Source organism: Montipora capricornis, chromosome 5 (genome assembly GCF_036669925.1).
Source record: "Montipora capricornis isolate CH-2021 chromosome 5, ASM3666992v2, whole genome shotgun sequence".
Taxonomy (NCBI): Eukaryota; Metazoa; Cnidaria; class Anthozoa; order Scleractinia; family Acroporidae; genus Montipora; species Montipora capricornis.
In genome coordinates this window covers 10,591,851-10,619,286 of record NC_090887.1, presented here as the reverse complement: position 1 = coordinate 10,619,286, position 27,436 = coordinate 10,591,851, and the positions used below count along the sequence as shown (strand labels likewise).

The following is a 27,436-nucleotide window of genomic DNA, read 5'->3' as shown; positions in this document are numbered from 1 at the left end:
GTGCAAAAGAATGTATAGGAACTACAATCTGCAGCAGAAAGTGTCAAGATACTAACTTATTTTGTCAGCACTTCGACTACTTTGATTTGAGTAATTTAAATATGGCTGTTGATGATCCAAGTGATCTTAGCCAGCAGAAAGTACACCTTTCCTTTCTATCAACATATCATACTGTTGCCCCCCATACTAAGAAAGCCCTCACCCCTTTATCGCTGTTTTCTACATGTACTGTATGTCCAATTTTGGACCTGACACCTTTTTTGCACCATTTATTGGTCAAGGTGGGATTTAAAAAAAGAAGATAATTGGGAAGAATACAACACAAAAAGCATCTAACCATGTTTGCTGCAGATTGTAGCATGTACTCGTACTCTTATTCAAGTGAACATTTTGAAGCCTCACTTGGCCTGGAGTAGTAGGATGTGATAGTGTGATGGGTGCTTGATTTGTGGTAGGGGAACTCACCCCTGGGTTGTGTGTACCAGACAGGGGGAGGGGGGCATTAGTCTAGGGCCCTGCTACCAAAAGTGGAACCCCCTTGGTAATCACAGGCACCCCACCTCCTCTTACGTGTAGTAAAGTACTGTACATGTTGTTAAAGTTGGTTGATTTCTCTGGTTAATGTCCACAGGCCATGGAAGATGGTAGAGGAGAGTATGGTGTTGAATGTGATTGGTGGTCACTGGGTGTGTGTATGTACGAAATGCTTTTTGGGGAAACACCATTTTATGCTGAATCACTGGTGGAAACTTACAGCAAGATCATGTGCCATACAGTGAGGAATTTAATAAACTCTAACTTTTAATTGTATCTAATCTATGTGCATGTAAAAAGATAGCTTATTAACTACTTAATAACCGAGAGCGAGGTCGTTACAGCAAAATCTCAAACTGAGGCCTTGCCCTATATTGACTAAGCAATACAGCAATACAGGTCAATACAGCTAGGCCAAGGTTTGAGATTTTGCTGTAACGACCGAACAGTCGAGTTTATTAAGTTGTTTGTTGTATGGCTAACAGAACGGTTACAAATAAGAAAAAAAGTAATTTGCATAATCTGTAATCGGCCCAGGAGCATTACGGGAGAATAATGCCATGGCGCTCAGCTGCTCTTAGCCAATCACAGCATGCGTTATATCTGCCAGAAACACTAGCCATATAATAATTAAAACTAATTTTGACTTGAGGTGCCATTTGTTCATTGTGTTTGAAATCAGGTTGATTTTTGTACTTGATTACCTGATCTGTGTAATTTTCACATGGAACTTCCAGCACACATGGCTAGACAGGAAATGTTTTGGACGCTTTAAAAGCTCTTTTTTTCAGTTTCAAAGTTGTAGTGGGGTTCTTGTAAATGGCTGTATAGGCCTTGGATGTGAAGGCTACACAAGAACTGGAGTTGGGTTGATTTTAGTCAGGTGTTGCTGGCATAGAGTACAAAGCAACTGTATCTTCTTTCTTTGGAGGGCTTTCATTCAGTGTTGTTGAAAGTAAATATAAAGTTCTCTGGTGTCACTACAGTTAGCCTCAAAAGGACGTCTGCTACAAATTCTTGGTGACTGGTTTTGTCTTCTCTTAATTCTTTAGGGAAAGTTTAATTTTCCTTCTGATGTAGAAGTATCAAACAACGCAAGAGACCTGATGCAGAGGTACATTCTGACATTTATGAATAACTTTTTGCTAATCAAGTGTGAGGGCTGTACTGGGGAATATTGGAGCATGGTTGTCTCAGTAAAGAATGAGCGCAGCAAGGTCCGTACCAAAACAACAGAGGGCCAATATTCCCCAGTATGGTCAAGTGAGGTTAGTAAGTTGTTTATTATGTATGGCATCGTTACTTTGAGTGATCGGACACCTCTCTGCTTGGTTAATCTTTGTAATCTTTGTCTTCCATCAGCAAACTTTGAACCTTTTACATGTAAAACTAAATTTTGGTGGCTATAATTGCACTGTTGTGATGAAAAAATTAAATTTTGTGTTTTAAAACTTTTTGTGTTTTGCTCAACTTGAATTTCCCGGGAGAGAGGAAAAACACGGAAGTGGACCGAAAACCAGCAAATCAGAGTGCTCCGTTTAGCCTGAGGATTACTTGCCATTTAATCTAGGAAATTAGTGATTACAACAAGGAAAGTGTAGCCGTCTAATTATTTAATTCTTATTATTCTTTTGCAAGACAGCAGTTTCCAAACAGGTTTCAATAAAGGGCTGTCAATAAAATAATTTGAAAGTACAGTAGAAGTCTTATAATGAGAAGTAGGCAGTCATGGAAGTGAGCGTACTTAAAGAGAATGATACATTGTACTTACCTTCACTTGGAGCACTTAACTGAGGATAGAGAAAACACTCTTTTATTAAGGCTTGCCTCTTCAGTGCAGATGCCATGTTGTTTTTCGTAAGATTAATTCCTGACTGGAAACTATTCAGTTAAAAATGTTCCAGGTGTTCCTCACCATTCGCGTGAACGATCAAGCGAATCCTTGTAAAAATACATGTATGTCTCTCAAAATGGAGAGAAGAATGTTTTAAAAGTTTCTTCAATGGTAATAATCAGGGATGTCAATAGGGGCCTTAAGCCTTAACACCTGTTATGGCTGAGCTGACTTGATGTTATGAGTGAAGATATTCATTGTTGCAGGTACAAAGCGAAATTAATTTTAAAAAAATTACCTGCTGAAACAAATATAATGGTTTCTTGGTGTCTTGCATCCTTGTCTACGAGATGTTGGAGGCCCTCCTTGCTGTGGGATGTTAAAGCAGCATCGTCTGCAAACAGCAGCAGCTTTGACACTTTGCCGCCATGTATCTTGGTGTTTGGCCATGTCCTCCCATGCACCTGGTGTAGATTAGTGCAGATCGCAAGTCTCACTTGATGACGTCCATGTAACGCAGCAGTGGTTGACCCACGCGACTGACGCCCTCCCACAGTTCTCCATAAAGGATTTCTCTTGGCAGGCGGCCAGGCTCCATGCGATGTGCATGGCCGAGCCATTGAAGGCGTCGCTGAATGAGCAGTGATGGAATGCTCAGTGAGCTAGCGCGCTCCAGGACCTCGGTGTTGGTGACTCTGCCTTGCCACCTGATGTGCAGCAGGTGCGGAAGGCAGCTGTTGAGTTGCCGCTCTTGTCTGGCATAGGTCGTCCACGACTCGCTTCCATAAAGGAGAGTCGACAGGTCACAAGCTTGGTAGACGCACATCTTGGTCCTTTCGCTCAACAGGTCATTGCCCCACACTCGCTTGTTGAGTTTGGCCATGACAGCAGCTACTTTGGCGATCCTGCAGCTTATCTCGGCATCAAGTGAAGTTGAGCTTGACGCGGTGGAGCCCAAGTAGGTGAAGGTGTCCACAACCTCCAGCTTCATGTTGTCGATGGTGATGATTGGGGGGGACCCAGCACCTTGCGCCAGGAAGTTGGTCTTCCTGAGGCTGATCGTTAGCCCAAACTCCTTGCAGGCATGGGACAGCTTGTCAACGAGATGTTGGAGGCCCTCCTCACTGTGGGATGTTAAAGCAGCGTTGTCTGCAAACAGCAGCTCCAGTATGAGAACCACGTAAGCTTTGGGTTTTGGCGTGGAGTCTGGCAATGTTGAAGAGTTTGCCGTCTGACCTCGTCCGGACGTAGACACCTTCTGTACAGTCTACAAAGGCATTCTGGAGCAGCATCGAGAAGTATGGTATTAAAGTTAATTAACATGAAAAGTGAGGGTTATTATCACTGAATAGAATTTCCTTTTCATGCGTCACAATCCAGGAAAAAGCACTTCCAGGGGTTTCTTTTCATGTCTCCAGACCCCCCTAGGGCCTCAGGCCCTGCGGGTCTTTGCTACGTGGCTCCTGGCCACGTAAAGAAATGCTACGGCTGACACCTTTAATGAAACGGCTGCTTAAAAACTTATTGACATCCCTGATAATATTTCACAGGTGTAAGATTTTTCGTCTTGACTAGTGGTAAAATGAGACGAAAGTAGCCAGCTGAAGTGGCTTACTGGCCAATGGTTTTTCGCTGGCTACTGGCCCTTATTGACAGCCCCCGGATATAAGCAATCTTTGGCTTTTACCATAGCTCTTCTGTGCACAGTGTGAAGTAATTTAACCTATTGACTCCCAGGGGTTCCCCATTGACAAGTAAAATCGTCCATGGTGTTAGACAGGTAAAATACTAAGTCTGGCCGGTTTCGGATGTTGATGGGTTAAAGTGGTCACATGTTCCTGCTGTAAAATGTTGCATAACTTTTCAATAATTGGCAGAAATAAACTGCTTACAGGTCTACATGATAGCTACCAAGTTTGTGCCACTTGAGTCTGATCACATGATTTCTGAAATTTCATGAAATACTTTTGTTCTTCGTAAGTGTTCTCTCTAAAAAAACGAACTTCCACAAATTAATACATGTAGTTTGTACAGTACAAGTGCAAAGTAGTGGTTGATTAAATTCTTAGCATTCCTCAGTTTACCCAAAGTTTGTTCTCTTGAATTCTAAAGGTTCATAAATAATAATTATATATTATGTGGATTTTTTTGTTTTTCAGACTGTGCTGCAAGATGGAACAGAGGCTGGGACAGAATGGAATTGATGATTTCAGAAACCACCCCTTCTTTGAGGGGATTGATTGGGACAACCTTGCGGACGGTAAGTTGTCAATACGTTGTCAAGTTGTGCGCCTTGCAAAGTGTTAATTAATAACAATTTATTATCGAGTGCCACTTTGTAACAAGACTGTTTTTTGCCTTTCCTATTTAGCCAGTGACTTTGATTGCTTTATTTTATTATTATTATTTAATACACTCATTCTCAATGATTCCAAAATTTCAGTTGATAACATTTGGAGAATTCATGTTGCCTTTAGGAGCTGTTATAGTTGCACCAGCTGCAATCCCTAATCTCTCTTTCTGTTGCTTTTTTCTTCAGCGACTCCTCCGTATATTCCTGAAGTTAGTAGTCCATCCGACACATCTAACTTTGATGTGGACATTGATGAATCAAGGGCAAATGTAAGTTTAAAACAGAAGGTTCTTTGAAGAGAGTCACGCTAAAGCCTGCTCAAAAGGACATGTTTTTGGACAAAACATGTTAACAACTGTGTCACTAAGTTGAGGTTGGGCGCCAGCTCCAAGATGGAGACTGCACCCATGGCTGGCAAAACCTGACAACCCAGCAGCAGAGAAGATAGGCACCCATCAGACTAAGAAACAGTGAAAAGTAGAGGGGGGAGGGAGGGAGGGGAAATACTGCTAAACGCTCCCTGCAAAATGCTCCTTCTTCCGGCTGCACCGACAAATAAGCTCTACAACCCAAAGCGTGGGGAATCTGACGCATGTGCAATTATAGCAAAACCACTCTGTTAAATTTCATTTAACCTCGTTTAACACACATTTGACCAAACATATTTGATGTTTCTATCGATTGCCGAAATGGTATTAGAATGATCTGCACCACACCGTAACAGGCTTAACTTCAGTAAACTTGTGTATAAGAAAGCTGTCACATGCTCAGAGTGCACGCTTAAACTATTGGTGAAAAAGAAGTTGTAAGGGAACTTGAAAATGATCAACATGTCAGCCTCGAAGCCAATGTTTCTCAATTCCCTTTTATTTTGTTCAATCTTTCTGGGTTTAGTATTTTGCTAGTAGCCGCATGTCTTCTCAGGGGGTTATTACCTAATACATCTACCATGGCACTATAATGATATACGGTACCAAAGACAACTTGAATCTCCTGTAAGACAAAACGCAGCTCAGTTGACATTATGGAATAAAGCGCTGTGTTACTGCACTACCACACGTACACTGTGTTTGCCTATTTTTTGATATTTCTTGTTGAACTACTTTCGAGCCTCCTTAAAGCTCTGCTTAACTGGAACCACTCATGGTAACAGAGCATAAGGTTAGCTTACCTTTTTCACTTTGATTGCTGATTATGTTGCAGGATGCAGTTAGGCCATCCTCTGTATCTCCTTTCACTGGACATCATTTGCCATTCATTGGATTCTCGTTTACAGAAAATAGGTATTTTTCTTGAGCTTCAATAATCATTTTCATTGCTTTCTTTTTTCGGTTGTTCAGCAATGGCAAAATGCTGCAGGGGAATGTAACTTTATGTGTCAAGTTTTTCGTACAATGACTTTTCCCGTATTATAAAAATCATGTGACGATATTGTGTGTACATGTAAGAAAGAAAGAAATGAAACTTTATTCATTTTAATACAATGAAAGGGAGAGATACCAGAGGTTATCCCTTTCGAGGGTATCCATCGGGATCTTATTGACTGAGAGTCGATATTCATGAGGGAGGAGAACCGGAGTACCCAGAGAAAAACCCTCAGAGTCAGATTGAGACTGAAACTCAGCCCAAATACGACCTCGAGGCCAGTTGTGAGAGGCATGGTTGATAACCATTAAGCTGGTTGCCGTAAAGATCAATTCTCTATGCTTCATTTTGGATTACAACCCCCCTCCCCCTCTGTGAAACAGGAAGTATTTCCCTGATAAATGTGCTGTAATTTTGCAGCTGTAATATAGTGCAAGGTTGTTACACTTTCTTTCAAGTTTGGGATAGAGAAGGATTCCAGAGAGTTTTGGGCTTTGTGCGTCTAGTCTTGGCAAAGTTGACTCCTTGGGGTTCCCCATTGACGAGTAAAATCGTCTGGCATTAGGCCGGTTTGGGTGACAAAGGGTTAAAAAACAAGAAACCATCTGTTTCGGGGGTGCGAAGTGCCCTTTTCAGGCATTACATGTTTTATTGTAACCCTTTGAAGCCCAAACCGTCCTAAACCGGCCAGACTTACATGTAGTATTTTACTCGGTCTAACGCCAGATGATTTTACTCACATATTTGAATTACTGGTTTAGGGATCATGCACTCATTACGGATAATAAGCAACAGTTGGCAACCTTATTCTTGACCCAACATGGAGAACCCCCTTCCTGCTCTTGTTCCAATAAAGGATTGCAACTCCTCTCGTCTTTGCTACAGTTGGATTGCACATGTGTATGCCTGCATGCATGCACCATATCGTACATATCAGCACATAGAGCTGATGCATGTATTTATTCTCTCAGTTTTGCAATGCATAATAAAGTGTGTGTACATGTACATGTAGATGAATTTCCATTTCTCTGGCCCACATTGCATTTTTTGTGGTTTGTGCAAAGCGCATTGATCAGAGAATCCAAAGTTTCCTACAGTGTTTTGCCTATTATGTTTTTCAGTCGACTATCTGACAAAGCGCAGTCCCTTGTAAAACAAGGTGGAGGCATCGTTTTGGAATCAGTGCCTAATAATGGTAAGAAAATTTCCCACTTAGTGTTTAATTTTTATTTGCTCCTTGCTTGCACAAGATTCCTCAATTTTATTGTACAGTTTCTGATGAAAACTACGTACACATTTGCCACCATTTTGATTTGTCAAACAACATCTTCTTATGTTGATTCTTTCAAGTCTACATGTATGTTGGCCTGAACGTTTGCTGCTTTGGCTTAATTAATGGTGATACAAAATGTACAAACTGCAGTAAGCAAAATAAATGGTTCACATTAGATCTAGTCAGTGAAGTTTTATTCCATAACTTTGCACTAATAGCTTTGAGCAATACTGTACTTCTAAGGACTAAACTAATGAATGGTTTTAAATCCCTGGAAAGAGATTTCAATCATACATTTCACAGTGCCCAGCTCTTTGTCTGTGGAGGCATATGAAAGAAGAATTCAAAGACTTGAAAGGGAGAAAACAGAACTGGCAAGAAAATTAACAGGTACATGTACATTTAGGGTCCGTTCTTTCCTGAAAGGGAGTTACCCTATGTTTGGATTAGGAGCCCTGCAAACAGCATGGAAGCAGTAATATTATGTTTCCAGATTTGAATGTTACTGCTTCTAGTGCAGTCATTCATCATTTTTCATAGAGGGGTATGGCTTTGAAATTCTGTAATTTAAGTCTTTCCATACATGTAATTGTCACAAAGTGTCCCCTTGCTCCTCTCACCAAATAGACCATTTTACTAATTCCTGTTTTTCACGTTGCCATGTGACCACCAATAGCGTAGCTGCTACCCTACTATGAAAACTACACACAACCCATTATTTCTTGATTCTCTCTGACGAAGGGCTAACGCTTGAAACGTCAACTTTTAGAATCCCTGTATGGTGGTCAATTTACATGTTCAACTCCGTTGGTAAAACCAAATTTTTGTGTACATTTTACAGTTGTTACCTGGCCCAAAGTGAGGCTGCTGGTGACCCTTCTTGGATACAAACTCTTGCGCTTTTCTAATGTTAATGTAGACTAATTATTAGAATTACAACAACACAATTTACATGATAAAAGCAGTGAGGTCCATATCAATACAAGGTCTTTGGCAGCCTCACAGCCGTTCACAGGCTAGGTCACTGAGCAAACATCTGTTAAATGGCCTATTCAACACCACTCGTCTCCTCAAACTCTGCTTATCAAAACATAAAAATCAGCATTTATTCTAACACAAAAGCAATGTCAACCCTCATACAATGTCATGTACTTACATTATTATTGGAAAGAGGTAGCGAACACACAAAAGGAATAGACCAGTTTGAGTTGGATATCAAATTTGGGCATACATCAAATTACCCGCATCTGTGGACGTACATGTAAACAGTACTTTGTGGCCAAACAAACACCAAACATACTAGTGCTTGAGAAGTGACAAAGAATTCTGTCAAAACAAGTGCAAGTGCCGTAAATACCTGCAGATAAGTTGCACCTTTTTTCCAAAAATTGTAGTTAGAAATCGGGGTTGTGGCCTCTCTGCGGGAACATTTGAAAAAGGCTGCTTCCGGTGTCCAGTTTTCTACCTTTGCATCTGATCTAATGCCTGGTTACTAAGCTACGAACGTTCTGAAGTGTCTCAGGGGAAGAAGTATACAAAAATTTGGTTTTATCAACAGAGTTGATAATGTAAATTGACCACCATACAGAGATTCTAAAAGCTGACTTTACGAAGGGCTAATGCTCAAAACGTCAGCTTTTAGAATTTCTGTACGGTGGCCAATTTACATTAACAACTTCGTTGATAAAACCAAATTTTTGTATGGAAAAACTGTGTTGAATGAAGAAATTCCTGTCAACAGTAATTACCAGAAAAAGATCAATAATGTGCCAAAGTTGGTAGAAACAATGTTCATTTTTTATATTAACTAGAGTGCTAAAATTGTGGGTAAGACTTTGAAGTATTTTCCGTTTCAATGTTAATAGACAGTGTACGTTCAATGAACAGTGGATGAAGAAGACTTCTAAAGGCTCCACTTTGGATTTCTTTTGATTTCTTTCAAAAACACTTTTTTTCCAAAATTCGAGCTGCTAAATTCTGGGTGCGGCTTATCTGCGGGTGTTTACGGTATTTTAAAAAATCAGCAGTGACAGTTGTTTGCATTAGTAATAAAGTGACAATGGCAGCAAATGATGTGGAAAAGTGACATGGCTTTGTGCCTTGGAAGGCTTTGAATGTGTTATTTTAAAGATCGTTGTTTGCTTTCACAGATTCTACAAGAGCCTTACAAGATCAAGCCCTTTCTGTTGATGGTCCAAAAGGGAATCACGTGGATTCGACTGAAGTAAAACGAATGAAAGATGAAATGACATCACTGAAGAAAAAAAATATGGGTATGCCAATTAGGAAAAGTGATTGAATTTCAAGGTCTGCCCTGACTTTTAGCTAATAGCCCATGGAATCAAATCTAGTTATTGTACTCAGAGGCCATTTGCCATATACATTGAGGTACATTACTAAGACTGGAAAAAAAATAATTTGTTATTATTAGAAGGGGAAATTTTGCTTGTTAAAGCATTTTTACTTGTTGGTGTTTTCCATTACAGTAGGTTGTTTCAGTTGACTCTATAGTGTTTTTGCTCAAGTGATCAGTAACCTTGTCTTTCCACCGAAACAAAAGAAAATGTTTGCATGATAACAGAGCTCAATTCCCAGAGGATTAGTTGGGTACACCAACATGGCCATTGTTCCTTTGTTTAGGGACACCAACATGGCTGCCCTGACGTCATGTAAAAACACTATAATAATTATAAGGCAATCATTGTTTGTAACCTTTCAAACAGAAATTAACGAAGGAATGTACAGATGCAGTTCTTCATCCACTTTGTGTTTAATTCACAGAATACGAAGCACAGTTTGCTGACTTGGAAAAGGAATTGCAAGATGCTTTGGCATCACGAAAAGAACTTGAATCAACCAATGAAGGTTAGAGTATAATTTTGCAGTATTTTGCAGGCTGTCAAGGACCATGCATGTAAGAAGAGACACATGCAAGATTCAATCACAAGGGTTCAAGATGCAGTGTAATGAATTATTCAGTGAACTTGAAATCAAATTAATTAAGTTTAAGTGATGATTGTTATTGTAAGGGAAAGATTTTTTGCAGTCTTAATCTGAAAGCAAACCTTCTATCAGCATCTCAATCAGCACATGTTTTCCTTACCAGAAATGAGTTCTAAGATGAGATCCTTGGACCGAGAACTCAGAGGGTCAAGAATGGAGAAAGATGATATTGAAAGAGTAAGCTTTTTTTCTCAACGATTTTACCTTGAATGATAAATTGAGTGTGCGAGTGAAGCACTTTATCACTGTTACAGTAGTTAATATGTGTTGATTGGTTGACTACTGTGTAATTGATACAGTAGGTCGATTGGTTATTACATCAATGAGAACTGCCTGAAACACAGTAACTGTTCTTTCTGGCTTATGGATGGATTGATTGATTTTTGGACTTACATCTTCTTTGCTCTTAGACTGATGATAATAATTAACACTATTGATTGATGGGTGGAGCTTAATGACGTCTTGTTTGTTAACATTGAGTGTTGACACTTCCAAAGGATCTAGATAACAACGGATGAGAAATAACTTGAAGAAATAAAACAATATTTAAAAATTGTTCACAAGACATGTATTGAAGATGGCCTAAGTATGTTGAAACATGTCTTGTAAAAAATTTGAAAATTTTGCTTTATTTCTTCAAGTTATTTGTGAATGAGTGGTGATAATATTTATCAACTCTGAAGTATTCATTATCATGGTGCTCTTTAAAATTCCAGGTCCTTCAAGAGGCAAATGAAAAAATAGCCTCACAGCAAAAGGAATTGAAAGAAGCGCATAGCGCAAGAAAACTTGCCATGGCTGAGTTCAGTGAATTAAACGACAAGCTGGCAGACATAAGATCAGCGAAAACCAAGGTTTCAAGGATGCTACGGGAAAAAGAAGAAGAAATGGGTAGGAATAATTTGTGCTTAAGTTTTGTTGTAGCTTTAAATTATTTTCAGGAACCAGACACTGAATTCTTGACTATGAATTCTTATTCTATGTGTCTTGCTACCAAAACTGCTGTAGCCTCTGTTCATGCAAACCCTTAGTCGTTGATGAGCTACCTTTGAATATACTCATTCTTTGAGATTTTTGTTTCTTTTTGCTGTTGTTTGCTCAGTATTGTTTTGTTCTTCTAGAATCAACGTTGCAGAAGCTTGATGCTCTAAGACAGGAAGTGCGCACTGCTGACAGAAAGAAAAGAGAGGTGAGTTATCTAAATTGCTGTGATGATATTCTGAATTCGTGTTATCATCCAATGAAATTAAAACTCCCTTAATAATGTCAAGTCTTGTAATGAAGCCGCAAGTGATACAAATTTACATGTACTTGAAAGGGAGCATTGCCATCTTTATTGTGGGGAGCAGAGTTGGCGCAAAAGGTTAGCGATGGGGTTTTACAGCTGCATGTTATTTGTGTTTAGGTGACTGCTCAGGTAGAGGAAATGTCTGCTGAAGCAAACAAGGAAAGGAAACTTCGAGCAAGAAGTGACCAGGTACATACCCTTACGTTTACTCTAGAATGCAACATATTGTACAGATTCTCTGCTACGCTGCAGCTGGGACCTCCCTCAAATACTACTGTAACAGTGCTTGAGTCAAAAGGCCACTTCATTGTGAATTTACTGTAATTATATTCACATTGGATTTCCCAACAAGTTAATAGGGAGTTTAAGAAATGACGATTACCATGGCAATTACAATGCCTAAAAGCAGTAATATTAATGGTTAAAAGAAGGTAAATGATCGTGCTGCATTGATGTGTAGCACACATTTTTGTACATTTCACTCCCGCACTCATCAAAACAACAACTTGAAATGACCAATTTTGAGGTTTTGATGAGAACGTGGACAAACAACAGTGAATCTTTCCCTCTCACTCTTTTCTTCAAATCCGTTCATACCAGTCTGGTTATAGGATACTTTGCCCTTAATTGCACCTGTACAACATACATGTAAACACGGTGAAATCATCGTGAAATACTTAGGATAGTTTAAATGCATAGTTTGAAGTGACGGTTGTGTTGCCCTCCCTGTTAACTGTTGACTGAGTTCCTCTTTCATTTACTTTGTTTCAGTATGCCAAACAGCTTGAAGAAGAAATTGAGTACTTAAAGGTATTTAACCAAAGTGTACAAACATGTATGTAAATACATGCTTTTAAGTTCCCAGATTGTGATTCAGCTTGCAGTCTTGTGGGTATTGTGAAGGAAAATTTTCTTGTTGTCATGGCGATGCTCATGTGCATGTTTTTTGTTATACTATAGGCTAAACAAAGAAGTCTAGGAAGACCATTTGCGACAGACACAACAGCAGAGGAACAGCAACAAGAAATCACAAGGTGTTGCCTTCTTATCCTTCTGAACCCTAATTAATTTGGGTTTGGGTTTTTCCTAATCTTTGCAAACATTTAAATTCTCTTTGGCTCCATTGCACCCCCATTGGGGAGAGGGTCAGTGAAAAGCACCACTCCACCCAGGTAGATTAGCAGCCAGCCTATTGGCTCCATTGGTTTAGGATTGGACTAATATGCAGGGTTTGATTCCTGGCCGGACCATCCTCATGGTCTTAAAACATTTTAGGAGAATCAAGGCTGCTGCCTAAGAAAATCTTCTGGGAGCCTTTCGGGCTTCCAACATTTAAAGTTAGTAGCCCGAGTCATTTTTTCAAGAGCCCAGAATCAATTAATTCCAGCTGGGATCAAATTTACAAGAAAGTGAGGATGAATCAAGTAAGGCGCCTGTTCCGGCTACTTGTTCAGAAATTTGGTCGCCCGCACTCTCAAATTAGGCGCCCCAGGCGATCTGGTAACCATTAGGCAGCAGTCTTGGAGAAAGTGCTGCCTTTGTAATTTCATCTCCAAATGGTTTGACTGTTAAGTCCTCTCTTGTAAGGACCATAAACCATAGGCTAATCTCACAAGTCAACTCTTTTTCTTGAACTCTTGGGACTTTCAAGACGGCACACGGCATATGCTCTGAGTAGGGCATAAAATTATGCCCTCTTAAAGGGAACATTTTTCAATAAGTACAGCTTTGCTTTCTTTTGCTTCCCTCAACATCTGGATGGTGGAACTCAGATAAACTAAACTAAGCTACAGTACTATGCAGGTTCAAATCTTTACAAGTCTGAATCAACACTTGCATGTACTGTACATTCTTCAAAATACAGGTATTATCGAAGGAGAAATTTCTGCCCCAGATAGTAATGCCATATGAAAATAGTTAGACTTTCCAGTCTTCTTGGAAAGGAAGGATGGAAATGATTGCAGACAGTAGTGCCCAGTAGTGACTGGTGATAATTTTGCCATTGCATTGTTTGCAGACTGAAAGCAGAAATAGAGAAACTCAAACTAGAATTTGAGGAATCTGCTTCCCAGGAACAACAAAAGCATTCAAGCGAGGTCAAGGTAAGTTTTGAAGCGACTAAACTGGTGCATGTGTATATTGCGGTTTTCAATTGAGAGTCTTAAAACAAATACCAAAGTGAGTTCTTCGACCAATCACAGCGGGTGCAAACAGTGCAGTGAACCAATCCAAATTCGTAGCAATTCCATGTAACTTGCTCAAAGCGCGGGAAAAATTGCGCGTGCAAGTCGCGATTGGTTTTGTTTTTTCTTCTCATTAGTTGATAAAGTGGCACGAGATTTTTAAACCGATCACTAAGCTTAGCAATTGCAATCGCATAATTACTTGCGACAGTCATTTGAAAACTGCTGTATGAGACAAATCTGTAGCAATAAGTAGTGTTTAAAGTTGGTATCACCTTTAAAAAAAAACTATTCCATAACCTTCATATTCTCTCCACATGCTGCATTTTTTGTTACACCTTTCCCCTCAAAGCTCCTGTTTTAGAGGTACCCAAGAAGTGAAAAAAAAGACAGTTCTAATAAATTATTAGAACAACCGATTCGGGGAAAAGAGCACTTGGACTTAATACTGGCTGATGTTACAGCATTCTTTATTAATTATTGGAATAGTTCTTTGAAACAGTGATGCAAATTACTTTGTGACATCAACCTGGTACACCCATTCCCTTAATTGCTGGGTTATGGGTTATGGAGCAAACTGTGGCATATTTTGAAAACAACAAAATACGTTTGGGGCAACTTGAGAGAATAATAAGTGAAGATTTGTTTAGATGATACATATACGTGTACATGTTAGTAATTTTAGGATTACGAGGTTCATAACGATTTTGTACATGTAGTTGACAAACAAGTGGCATGGCAAAATGGACTTTTTTGAAACTTAGAGAAGATGTTGCCGAGCCGTTCGTCATTTTCAGTAAGTATAACATGTGGGTTCGTCTGGGTAAACATAAGTAATAAAATATCATCTTTTTACCAGGAATTAACTGAGAAGCTGCTTGATGTGGAGTCTGGTAGAACAGCCTTAAAGAATGAGGTGAGATCTCTTTTTACTTCAACACCATTTTCACGTTTCTGCATCTTTTTCTTTGGGTTTGAGAAAATCATCAAGTAATAAATGAAGTGATGCAGCATTTAGCTTCAGTGATGTTCTACTTATCACACTTCCCAGGTTGCAGCATTAACAACCAAAGTCAACGAAGCAAGGATGGACAGGTAATGTGAGACAATACACTTATGTCCAGGTTTGACCCTAATTAGATGCACGCCCAATTTTGACATCCAACACAAAGTGTCCCTTTAAGTCTAAGCATTTGCTACCTATTTTCAGCAATAAGGTAAGGGTTAAGGTTAGCGTTATTTTTAGCTTTGGGTAAATGCAGCAGTTAATCTTCACTTAAAGAGCAGCATTTGGGGGACACTTTGTGACATAAATTGTCTGTATTCTGAGACACAAGTGATGTTGAAGTTGGCTAGAAGAGCAAGGGGACACTTCGTGACGCTTATTGAAATCTGCGTGCATCTAATTAGGGTTGGCATTCTAGGGAATGTTGTTCACGTTAATGTAATAGTCAGAAGATCTGAAGGTTCTTCTTGAAAATAATATGTTCACAAGTTCAAAATTAACCATTTCACTGAAAAGGTGACTTATTTAGGGCAAAGATATATTCTGGGTAGCGATGTCAGATCACTTTCTACTTTGATTGCAGCCATCGAGAGCACCAGGAAGCTGTTGATGAACTGAAGAGGAAAAGTGAGCGAAACCGGAGTATACTAGAAGAGGAGAATAAAAAACTTCAAGCTGAAGTTGACAAGGTGACTCCTTTGGACTCATCACATCGACACAATGATCTTAGAAATCCATCTGCACGAAAATATTTTCTTTTGCTAAAGTTAAATTTCGATATCATTTCATAATTAATGTTAGCCCCCACATTGTCTCGTTCAATGAACGAAACAGACCGTGAGATCCATGAGTCTATTTCAGGGTTGACATTTTAAAGTGGGCTAAGGTAACGAATCCGATGAACGAAACAGACCGTGAGATCCATGAGTCTATTTCAGGGTTGACATTTCAAAGTGGGCTAAGGTAACGAATCCGATCCCATCTGTGCGACAGTCAACCGACTGTTGGCTGCCTCTTGGCCGACAAGTTGGCCGGTGCGTTGATAGGATCGGATTCATTACCATTAACATCAAGTGCGTTGTAAAGTAGTTCGTGACTTGCTTTGAGGAGAGACCAATTCCTGAATCCGTCCTTCTCATGTGTCTAGTTTCGCTGATTTAAAATGCGACCTACTTAACAATTATAAAGAAAAAACAGCAAACTATATTTTCATAGGTATGTAGATTGAAAAATAATATATTTTTACAGGGAAAAGCGTCAATTTTTTTTATTTAAATTCTCCTTTGTGGCCCAACAATGTATTTGGTGAAAGATGAAAAAAAAAAAAGAAAGACTTGAATAGCCGATTTGTTGGTTTCATTAAAAAGCCTTGTGGTTTCGTTTGTCGATATGTTAAGAAAATGCCAAAAAGATGAACAATTTGTTTTAAAGAAAGGCGTTGCTGTTTCATTGTAGATGACAACAACATTAGACCGCACCACTGCTGCTCAAAGAAGACTTGAAGAGGAAATGCGAGATAGCAATGAAAAGAAAGATGCAGTAGCTCATTGGGAGGCGCAAATTGCTGAAATTATCCAATGGTTTGTGCTGTAGACCCATTCCAGTAATTCCCAATCTGGAGGACAAAGCAATGGTTGTTCTGTCCCCTGAGAGAAACAGACCTTTCAAATGCAAAACAATCTTATTGTTTTGTCCTCCAGATTGGGAATTAACTGAAAGGAGTCTTTATTTGCTCTCAAATGCAAGGCACAAAGTGAACAACTACAAACCCAGCAGTCTACACAACAAGTTTACTAGTCCTTGTCACTCTTTAGGTCAGCGGTCTAAGCTTAACTCAACCTAGATACTTCATTTATCCTTAAATTAAAGGGATTTCAGGGTGTTTAGGGGACTGGAAATGTGAAAAACCTTTACTGATAAAATTATCGGTACATCAAAAACAAATAATTCTGAGCAAAAACAACCTTTATCTCGGCGATTTTCTATACTGAAAAACGTCGGGCTGACTTTTTTCGAGATTACCCAAATGCAGTCCGTTTCAATCGTATCTATTTGTGGCCGTCCATTCTTCTCTTTCCTTTTGCATTTCTTTTATGTTGTTCAGCAGTTTTAAGTGGTTGTTGCAATGTTTCATTCGACTTTGCATTGTGGGTGACATAGCCCTTTTAACGTGGTGTATCCAGTATTTAAAATAATAGACTCGGTAATGTTGCTGCTTTTCATAGCTACAGTGGTGTCTTTGAGTTCTGAAGCACCAGTGCAATGGGTGCCAAGCTGGCTGGGTTGTCCACACCTTTGTTTTATAACAAATTAAAGGAATGCTCAATTTTGATACACGGCACGATTCAATTCTAAGGGGCAACTTAGTTATTGCATTTTCGAGTTAACATTACCGCTCATGTTTTCATTTTACTGCGAAAACCACAGATCTGTGGAATGGGCGGAAATTGACGTGTCTCTGCCCCGCCCACTTTCGCTTGTAAATAGTTCACATTCTTGAGAGGTGTTGTGTTCGTTGCCATGGCAGAAGTGAGCGCATGTGGAAGGCTGTATAATCATGGAAAGCTCTCGGAGAAGAATTGAGAAGGAAGATTATACAAGACATTATCGGAAAAGGGGGGGACTTCACCACAGGTTTCTTCGTGGGAAGTTTTGCTACGATTGCCAAAGAAAACAGAGTTAAATTTTGAAAACGTATTTTTCCATCTTTGCGGTCGTTCCTGAACACCTCCGTGGGAAAGGAATTTGATCAAAATGTTTAACGAAAGTGGTTGGGGCATTGACTTGGTAATCCGGGCCCAATCCACAGATCGATGGTTTTCGTAGTAACTTCGGGATTTCGGAACCGTTCGCTCTAGATGAGAATTGGTGAAGTTAAGGCAAGAAGACACTCCGTGTTGCTTACATGCAACCTTACTTTAAGCACAAACAAGTAACGTGGTTTTGTTCTCTGTTTGTTCTCCAGGGTTACCGACGAGAAGGAAGCCAGAGGATATCTGCAGGCTTTAGCAAGTAAAATGACGGAAGAGCTGGAAGGTCTTAAATCCTCTGGATATGCTACAATACCACGGGTATGTTTCGTTTTCCAACTGCCGTTTTATGATTCCACAGTGTTTTCAGTTTGAGGAGTACAGTTAGTATACGTAATCGCTCTGGCACGAGGACAATTAAGGATTAATTTCACGCGTATTTTCAAAGTTTTCACATAATTGCCGGAGTCGCAAAGCGACGAAGGCAATTTGGAAAACTTTGAAAATGCAAGTGAAATTAATCCTTAATTGCACGAGGGCATATTGCGATTACATGTTTATCACATAAAGGGCAAAATTAGTGAGGGAAGCCCGTTCGGTGCCGCGACAAATGACAATTAACACCCGCTCATTCGGTTAAAGTTTAATTCAATAAAGTGTTGCTGTCAACAGAAATAGCGTTTAAAATGTATTTTATTTGTGGACAAAAAAGTGGTTTAATCTGGAAGGAAGTTCTCCTATAACTTCGCTTTCTCTGGATAACTAACTGCTAACCAACAGGATCAAGTAATGATGCCCTCTTGATTACCACAAAAGTGCCCTCGTGATAAACGAAAAATGCCCTCGGTCTCAGCCAATCAGCATTCAGTAATTTTGCTCCGTATGTGATAAGACGTTATATAAAACAGTTCAAAGTTCATATAATTATTCTCTAGAACGGTTTCAATTGAATGTCGTAAAACAAATACCAGAGTAATTTCTTCGACGAATCACAGCAGGTGTGAACAGTGCAATGAACCAAACCAAATTCCTAGTAATTCCGTGTAACTTGCTCAAAGCTCGGGAAAAAAATTGCACGTGCAAGTCGCGATTGGTTTTGGTTTTCCTTCTCATTGGTTGATAAACTGGCACGGGATTTTTAAACCAATCACCAAGCGTAGCAATTGCATTCGCGTAATTGATTTCGACAGTCATTTAAAAACTGCTGTAGTACATAACCTACCTCAAGATGTTGAATTCGAACTTGCAAAGGGACCCCTCCCAGATGGCTGAACAGCTCAGATGATAGAGCAAGTGCAGTTTATTTAACAATTATCCTTCGAAATCGCGCGGAATATCGCCTGATACTTGGAGGACGAGGCCTCCGCGACACAAAATTACGTATATCGCAGGATATCTGTTGAATACGCGCGATGAATATTGAGCGCGCTATGACCATTTATGGGTATTGTTGCAATGTGTTGTATATTTATTGGTGGGAAGCGAGTGCTGTCATTACTATGCCAGCCCTGCACCCCCAAACAGACAGAGAAAGGTTAACTTTTTTACTCCCTTTGGTTGTTGACTTTCTTGTTTTTTGCTTTACAGGGCGAGAAAAATCAGTGGCAGATGAGAAGATCACAGAAGGTCGACAAACAAGAAAAAATCACCCTGCAGGCCAATCTGCAGGCCGAAATTGCAGCCAAACAGCAGATGGTCGAAGAAATGAATAAAATTAAAGCTGCGAATGTTGCAAACGAAAGGTAACAAACCTTAAGGTAAACGATGCAGAATGTAATTTTCCCTTTATGAGAAACTGGAGAAGAAATCATTTAAACAACCAATCGGTTTCTTCAGTGGAAGTAGAACGGGCTATGTTGCAGGATTTCCCCTGCACTTGGCAGTTTAAGGCGATTAGTCAATCTGGAGTTTTGCTGGGTCTCGACAAAGTCGTATTCCAAGTCATCTTAATTTTGGCTAGCCCAAGAGCATTTTGTACTAAAGCATATAATCTGCTTGAAGAAATTCACTTTGTTAGAGTTCTGGAAATCTGCATGTGCATTGCACATTTTGTGTATTTTTTTTGCCTTTGTCGACCTGACAATTTATCGTAGGAGGACCTGATCATGTTACGATAAATTGTCAGTTTTCTGTTCAGTTATCCACGTCGTCCATACCATTTTCAACTGGGAAAGTTGGCGCACATTTCCCTTTTTGACGAACGCCAGACTTGGAATGGTGGCAAAATTATTAGAATATTTTATTGTTACCAAAGTTGTAGTTTTATTAGTCCTTCTTGTAGCCGCCGTCGTCATCCGTGCTTGTTAGGGAGCTGAAAACTCCAATAGGATCATCGCTTATTTCTTCAGTCTGCTCATAACTAATGAATTAAAATTAAATTAAGTTTCACTAGAAGCATATGAGCTTGAAGCGGTTATCTCTGGTTCAGAGCTGGGCATATTTGGGCATAGAATTGGTGTACTGAAATCCCCAGCTTTGTTCAAAGGAAAATAGTTGCAAGTTACGCGCTTCAAGGTCGTGATCTTCTGGTTTTACGCACTTGATTCAGAAAGATGGAAGGTTGTGTTTTTTGTCTCGTGCTTTAGAAAATTGGGAGAATCTGAAGCCCAGTGCGATGCCCTTCGTGAAGAAGTGAAACAACTCAAGGCCGAAATCGAGCAGTGGAGAGTTGGTGGCAAATCTGGAAGTACGTTTGATAAATTTCCTATATTTTCAAAATATTGTCTGTCCCTATATTAAATCTCAATGCCATGATACATAGAGTGTGTCGCTCTTTTTCTGCTTGTCCGCACAATATTCGTTTAGTTGATCAAACTAGCATTTGTTTGTTTCACTGCGGAGCAAATTCGATGCTCGATTCTGTTCACATTTCTTTCCTTTTGGTGCGAAGCCGTTTGTGACGTCATCTTCGGAAAGTACCCATGCCTCTTTGCTAGCTCGAACGTGGGTCAAATGTAAGCGTTCAGACACGTTCGACAATGGCCCACATTTTCAAAGGCGAAATTTCGACGAGCCCTCGCCGAAATTTCGCTTTTGAAAATGTGGGTCGAAGAGTAGCTATCGCAAGCTTGTACTTCTTTTGAATGGTGTTTAGTTTTGTTTGGAGAGCATGCCAATCACATCGAACCTTGCAAGAGCTGCTACGTGAACCAGCAGTGTCTGTAACAACATGAATGCATCTTCAGAGTCGATTTTGCCGTTTTGTAATTTACGAATAATCAGTGGTCTCTATACTTGTTGTGAAGATTAAATGCCTTCAAGTATGTTTTAATTCGTTGACATACCTAAATTCTGGAATTCTTGGACTGTGTATGTTTTTTTAATACCTCAAGTAAACACTGTTCACTTATTGATTATTTGTTTTACTGTTGCAGCTGCATTCCCGTTCTTGTTTATGAAAGAATCTTCAAGGGATTCAAGACTGGAGGGGCGTTCAGAGGTAACAAATGTCTGACAAAGACAGCAAACGGGGTTGATCTAATAAGGCAGTCCTGTGCATCTCCAGACAAACCAGTTACTGTTATGTACCCCAACCAAGCGCAAGTTGGTATTCCTGTGTCCTACCGTTCGGTGTTTTTAGCCGCTCTAATAGTCGGTGGCCTGTGTCCTACCATTCAGAATAAATGTTCTCCTTTCATTTGCCGCGCCCTTCGAAGTACGTGTTGGTTTTCCAACCCGGCAAAATGATAGATTCCCATGTCAATTATTCTTTTGTTCTCTTGTTTGGCAGGAATCTGAAAATCAGGTTGCTGATGAGAGACCAGTAGCCACCGTAGCACCATCCACTCCTCCTCCACCTTCAGACGGGAGTGACGTAAGTCTTGTTAAACCTTATTTTATAGTGAATCATTTTAGCGTGACTTCGTTTATTTGATTTTTTTTGTGTGTGTTCTTTTCCACCAGACTGTATCCGTTAGGTCGGCTTCTTTCACTTCGACCACCTCAATTGCGCCACCTCAGGTGAGTAGTTCTAAGTTCTGGTTAGCCTTTTTAACACAAAGGCCCGATTAACAACAAGGCATTAATTAACAACGTGGACCCTCAAACTGTTCGCGAAGAGTAGGGGATGGAATTTCCGGTGTTGGGGTCTCTGTCAGCATCTGGTCGACCTGGCTGTATTAGGTTGAAGGACTTCTGAGCGAAAGAGTCCACACAAGCAAAAATACAGCCAGGCTATTTTTTTTTTGGGGGGGGGGGGGGGCTGGATCTTTTACTCAGACTTTTCTTCCTGCTAAAACGGTCACGTCTTAAAATGTCACGGAAAACGAGGGTGTTTGAAGAGGTTGTGAATACAGACTTGTAGACGCGTTTTTTCTGGAAATGGTTCATTTCTAGTGTGGCAACTGGCAGGTGTAAATCATTCTTGTATGCGTTGGTGGAATTCTTCGCTTTTACCTCAAACTCGTTCCCAGTCTATTTTGGAAAAACTAACACACTATGGATCTGTGGAATAACTTCGACCCCTCTAACCGTAAGAACTAGTCCATTGCGCTTGGTGCATTTTAAACGTTTTAAATCCTAACTTGAAAATAACACGGACGCTAACGTTGACTTTGTTGTCATAAATACGTAGCAGACGCTTAGTTTCACCTAGCACTCCCTTTCATTTTCAAAATTGAGTGTGCGTTTCTCTACTTGCAATCATGGACATAATGCAAGTATCATCTCCGGAATTATACTGTGCAACAGCTGACTGATGTGTTTTTTTCTTCCAGCCCCGTGTACACAAATTCTCCGTCAGGACGTTCACCACGCCTACGAAGTGTAGCCAGTGTACTTCGCTCATGATTGGTTTGTTGAGGCAAGGCTCGATATGCGAAGGTAAGTTTTTCGTATTTAAGTTGTCTTAATTGTATTGTATCAAAGGTAAATGTCGTGATTTGAGGGAAAACTGCACGTCATCAAGTGCGAAAAGAAGAGCCTCGAGAGCGTTTTCGGACCGTTCACACGTATCCGGATATTTTCGAAACCAAAGAATCTTTCCTCCGTATATAAAAAAAATCTGCGTCCCCTCCTTGCGTATTCGAATCGTATTTGCCCGTTCACACCAATACGCGAAAACGATTCGAAAATGTTAACCTCCACCAATAGAGTATGCGTGTGCTTTCCGTGGTATCACGAGCCTCTGATGTCATCGTATTCGAAACCCTCCGTTTTCAAAAATCTTTGCCGTGTTGGTCTGGACGGAAGGCAAAAACGAAGGGAAAATCTCTCTTTTTGAAAATGTCGGGATACTTGAGGACGGGGATTTAGCCTCGCGTTTATCGTTGAGATTAAATGGTCCCGTTTTCCCAAAAGTAAGTTTATATTGGTTGTGTTTTTCGTTTTTTTGTGTGATGTATTGATTGTTTTTTTTTCTTTCAGTGTGTCAGTACGCTTGTCACGTGACTTGTACGGATCAAGCTCCACTGGTCTGTCCAATACCTCACGGTCAAAGTAGGTCTACATCCACTTGCGTATTGAAACAATGGGTAGCCTTGTCGCGCTTAAATGTCAAGCACAATCTCTCATCGATTGTCATAAAAAAAGAACATTTGAAACTTATTCAAATAAAATTTAACTTTAAGAATTTTATTTTAGTGAACAGAAGACCACTTGGAATCGACCCTGAGACTGGTAAAGGCACAGCTATTGAAGGAATCGTGAAGGTAAACGGAATTCATCATCGTCATCCGATCTAGGTCGTCGGTTACCTTCTGGGGCACGCGGAATTTTCCGATTATGCCCGAGTTGTCAACGACAAATTCATCTCCGCAAGCTTGCAGGGAAGGAAATTTTAGTGTGGCGCGTGCGCATTGTGAATTCTACAAATCTAAATTGAAATGAAATCGACTCCGGCACAACTCGAAACGGAGACAATGAGATATTTAAACGTTGTTCACCTTAAGCTTGTAAACAACGAGAGTTTACAAAAAATGGATTTCTGATCTTTTCGATTGTCGATTCTTTTCAGATTCCTAAACCCGGCGGCATTAAAAAAGGCTGGCTTCGACAGTTTGCAGTCGTCTGTGATTTCAAACTATTTCTGTTTGATGTCACTGGGGATAAACCTCCACAAATCTCTCAATCAGCAACTCAAGTCATTGATATGAGGTCAGTCTGTTAGTGGGCTTCTTTATAGCTTTTCTCTCAGTGGAGACGTTTTTAGCATCGTGCGTTTACGGCAAACGTCAGAGTGACATTTGTGTTTTGCCAAAAATCAAAGACACTTCTTTGATTTGATTCAGTACTTCAACGGAGTTTGAACCCGTGACTTCGCGATGCCGGTGTGACGCTCTAACCAACTTAGCCATGAAGCCACTGATGTTGGGAGCTGGTCATTTGTGGGTTGAAATGTTTCCGCGTTGAATGAATCAACAATGTTACGTACATTATAAAAAGAAAGGTTTTCAAAATAGACTTGAAAACATATAAACTCAGTACAGATTTCAATTGAATAGGAAGTGTATTCCAGAGAAGAGGAGCCGCGACTGGAAAGGCCCTACGGCTATAACTGTTTATCCTTACTTGGCGAACAGCATTTGGAGAACACTTTGTGACCTTAATTGTCTGTATTTCAAGACCCGAATGAAGAAGAGTAAGGGGACACTTGGTGACGCTTATTGAAGTCCTGGAGCATCTAATAGCCATTTTTCCGAGTTCACGTCTGCCTTCTCTTCGAAGCGAGTCTACGTGCGAAGTTTTTGTGTTGGTAATTAGTTCCACTTCGCATATGAATCAAAACTAATTTTCATAAGAAAAACTTCGCACTTAGACTCGCTTTGAAGAGGAGGCAGACCTGAACTCGGAAATAGCCAATTACTTGCATTTCTCTGCCGGGTTGCTTGAAGCGTGGTTGGCGTTTACCAGCGTTAAATACCATGGAAACTTATAGGTTTTGATCCCTTTTACCAACGGTTAGCACTAACCAGGCTTTAAGCAGCGGATGTCTCAGTACAATGCAGTGGTGTGGGTTAAGCTTATGTTAAACCTAACAATTGCTTTTTTCCTTCATGTTTTATCAGAGATGAAGAGTTCTCAGTCAGCAGTGTACTAGCTGCAGATGTAATTCATGCTAATAGGAAAGAATTAAAGTGTATCTTTAGAGTAAGTTTGTCGGTCCTTTGTTATCACAGTGATCACTGAGACCGTTGTATGTTGTTTTTCTGGAAGAGTACTGGAGAAAAACAAGGATTTTGGTTGGCCGATATTGAAGCGTTCGTCGAGTTGAGACAGTTATCAGGAATCTTAAGGTCCTTGACATGCAGATACCTTACCAGACACTTGCATTTTATGAGTAAAATAGTGGCTCTGAACATTCAGTGCAAGTTTTCCCGTTCATGAACTTTGTGAAACTGCTACATTGAATGACAAAATCGTATAAGGGCCCTTTAGACTGTAGGATTTCCACTTACGATTCTCGGATGCAACTAGCCTTACGCCACGACCTCACCTCACATCGTGTCGTGTAAAGAAGAGGCAGACGTTCACCAGTTGTGCGTTTGTAAATCCTATGCATGTACAAAGATCGTACCGTCTGTTCTAAATCGCCGTTGAGGTTTTTTGGAAAACGCGCGCAGACAACGTCAAATTTTCTCTTGTTTTTTGAGCCGCATCGTTGCCATCGCCTACTTGAATTGACAGCGTAAGCAATAAGCTTTAGGGAAAAAAAAAGATGGCACGCTTCATCCAGACCCACATTTACTTTATTGGAACACTTAAATCTCGGACTTTAATGTGAAAGGGTGATCAACAATAATCAGCGTCTTTAAATCTTATGCTCTGATACTAGTTTTATTTACCACTTGGTAGGTCACAGCATCGCAGATGACTCCACCCGGAGAATCGCTGACACAGCTAATACTCACAGACAGCGAGAATGACCGCGTGCGATGGGTGAGCGCCTTGCAAGAGCTTCACAGAGTGCTGAAGAAGAATGACAATTTGTCTAAGACTGTAAGTCGCGAGTGATTAAGTTCATGTTAGAGCGATTTTCAGTTGGGTGTCGTAAAACCAAAACCAAAGTAATTACTTTGGCCAATCAAAAAGGACGGAGACAATCCGGTAAACCAATCAAAACTCGAAGTAATTACACGTAGCCGACACAAAGCGCGGGAAAATGTGCACGCGCTAGCCACGATTGGTTTTGGTTTAACTTCTGATTGGTTGAAAAAGTGGCGCGAGAACTTAGAACCAATCACTGAGTGAAGTAATGCAAAACCAAAGCGATTTATTAATTACTTTCTACACTCAATTGAAAACCATTCTATTGAAGTTCGTGTTCCGAAATTGCACCAATGATTGCTGCATTTGGTGACGCCCGGAAAATTAAAATGTGAAAATGAGCGGTTGTATAACTCATTTTTTCTCTGGTACAAACACTTTTTGTGAAAAAAATCCCAAAATAAATAAATAAATGGAAACATTATTTACTCTGGTTTTCATATTATTCTTAAGTAGGAGTAAAGGTTCCCTTGAATTGAGTAGTTAGCTTGTGATCCGACCCGTTAATCAAGAAGCCGTGTGTCATTTCCAATTTGTTTGGATTTTGAGTTCGGTTTGTTGGCGGGGCTATTGAAAAACTGGCTCATTTTTGCTACTTTTCCGCTACAAACAGCAAATCTACCAAGCCAAAGAAGTGATTGAATCCAATGTCCAGATCAAGCAAGCGCTTTGTGCGACAATCATCGATACTGACAGAGTGTGCCTAGGAACTGAAGACGGCTTATTCTGCATTGAACTTATGAAAGAAAGTGAGTTTATCCTCGTTATTTTCTTCCATTTCAAACATCGCAAAGACGCTTTAGGGTACTGTGAGGCGCATGGCATTTTCGAGCCCGCTGATCAAATTCCCTGGGCCAGCAAGCTGGCCTTCAATTGGTGGATCATCCGACCGTTGTCAAGGAGGTCGTAGGTTCGATTCCTTCCTAGGACTCTGATTGTTCATTTGTCCTTTCGCACGTTGCCAAGCAACGTGTTGGCAACGTGTATTCTATCCTACTCACGGGCGCATTACGCCTTTCTATCGTATTATGTATTTGTATAAACTGAGGCGCATGACTTTGTAGAGCCTGCAGACCAGTGGGACACATTGTCGATTCAGGACCTTGATAAGCGACCCAGCTCTCCAGTGAGTTCCAGTACCTCAATGGGTTGAGTATCCGAGTGGTGTTATGGAGGTCGTAGGTTCAATTCCTACCTAGGACTCTTTCACACGTTGCCAAGCAACGATCGAGCTTATCTCCTTTCTCACGGACCCATTACATCATCTTCCATCAACATTCTCTAATCACTTAATTACCGGAGACTACAGGGTGCGCCAGGGGTTTCTTAGAGTTTCTACTGTCTTATGCAGAACTACTTTGTTAGGTGAAATGCACGAGACAGGCTCTTTATCTGATTCAAAAAGGAAAAGCCGATGTAATGACCGAAATATGTTTTTATTCTCCATTAGAATCTCTTAAAGGCTGAGCTTGACAAGCATAGGTTCCTGTACAGTGATTTATGTTATTGTTCCTTTTTTTTAGGCACGTCTCGCATTGGTGACAACAAAAAGGTCTCACAGATCGAAATGTTGCCAGATGAACAACTGCTTGTCCTCATTTCAGGTGATTTGTCTTCAAACTAATGCTGGCTTTGATTCAACAAAAAAAATGTAAACTCTTTGTTACGAGCCTGAAAGGCCCATCAGGCCGGCGCTTATCTCCGGTTTCCGTAGCATGAAGCGACTAGGAGTATTTCTACTCCCCCTTGGATGGGATGCTAGTCCATCGCAGGGGTTACCCCAGCATTTTGGCCGGTACCCATTTATGCACCTGGGTGGAGAGAGGCACCGTGAGAGTTAAGTGTCTTTCCCAAGAACACAACA

The 27,436-nt window shown here is 40.3% G+C and overlaps 1 protein-coding gene across 6 annotated transcripts in view; it reads left to right on the top strand.

Annotated features, from left to right (window-relative positions):
* Positions 1-27,436, top strand: part of LOC138049422 (serine/threonine-protein kinase MRCK alpha-like) — a 61,458-nt gene that overhangs the window by 8,830 nt on the left and 25,192 nt on the right. For all 6 annotated transcript variants that reach the window (XM_068895689.1, XM_068895687.1, XM_068895686.1 and 3 more), the window contains exons 8-41: positions 632-775; positions 1,587-1,648; positions 4,528-4,628; positions 4,908-4,990; positions 5,925-6,004; positions 7,208-7,281; positions 7,663-7,749; positions 9,510-9,632; positions 10,141-10,224; positions 10,466-10,539; positions 11,079-11,253; positions 11,484-11,551; positions 11,768-11,839; positions 12,422-12,460; positions 12,611-12,684; positions 13,668-13,752; positions 14,693-14,749; positions 14,885-14,928; positions 15,423-15,528; positions 16,295-16,419; positions 17,805-17,910; positions 19,177-19,331; positions 20,175-20,275; positions 20,964-21,028; positions 21,320-21,403; positions 21,493-21,549; positions 22,305-22,410; positions 22,954-23,025; positions 23,170-23,237; positions 23,543-23,682; positions 24,594-24,675; positions 25,381-25,524; positions 26,186-26,321; positions 27,096-27,176. In XM_068895689.1, the coding sequence (XP_068751790.1) occupies positions 632-775; positions 1,587-1,648; positions 4,528-4,628; positions 4,908-4,990; positions 5,925-6,004; positions 7,208-7,281; positions 7,663-7,749; positions 9,510-9,632; positions 10,141-10,224; positions 10,466-10,539; positions 11,079-11,253; positions 11,484-11,551; positions 11,768-11,839; positions 12,422-12,460; positions 12,611-12,684; positions 13,668-13,752; positions 14,693-14,749; positions 14,885-14,928; positions 15,423-15,528; positions 16,295-16,419; positions 17,805-17,910; positions 19,177-19,331; positions 20,175-20,275; positions 20,964-21,028; positions 21,320-21,403; positions 21,493-21,549; positions 22,305-22,410; positions 22,954-23,025; positions 23,170-23,237; positions 23,543-23,682; positions 24,594-24,675; positions 25,381-25,524; positions 26,186-26,321; positions 27,096-27,176 (3,154 nt within the window). The remainder of the gene's footprint in view (positions 1-631; positions 776-1,586; positions 1,649-4,527; positions 4,629-4,907; positions 4,991-5,924; positions 6,005-7,207; positions 7,282-7,662; positions 7,750-9,509; positions 9,633-10,140; positions 10,225-10,465; positions 10,540-11,078; positions 11,254-11,483; positions 11,552-11,767; positions 11,840-12,421; positions 12,461-12,610; positions 12,685-13,667; positions 13,753-14,692; positions 14,750-14,884; positions 14,929-15,422; positions 15,529-16,294; positions 16,420-17,804; positions 17,911-19,176; positions 19,332-20,174; positions 20,276-20,963; positions 21,029-21,319; positions 21,404-21,492; positions 21,550-22,304; positions 22,411-22,953; positions 23,026-23,169; positions 23,238-23,542; positions 23,683-24,593; positions 24,676-25,380; positions 25,525-26,185; positions 26,322-27,095; positions 27,177-27,436) is intronic.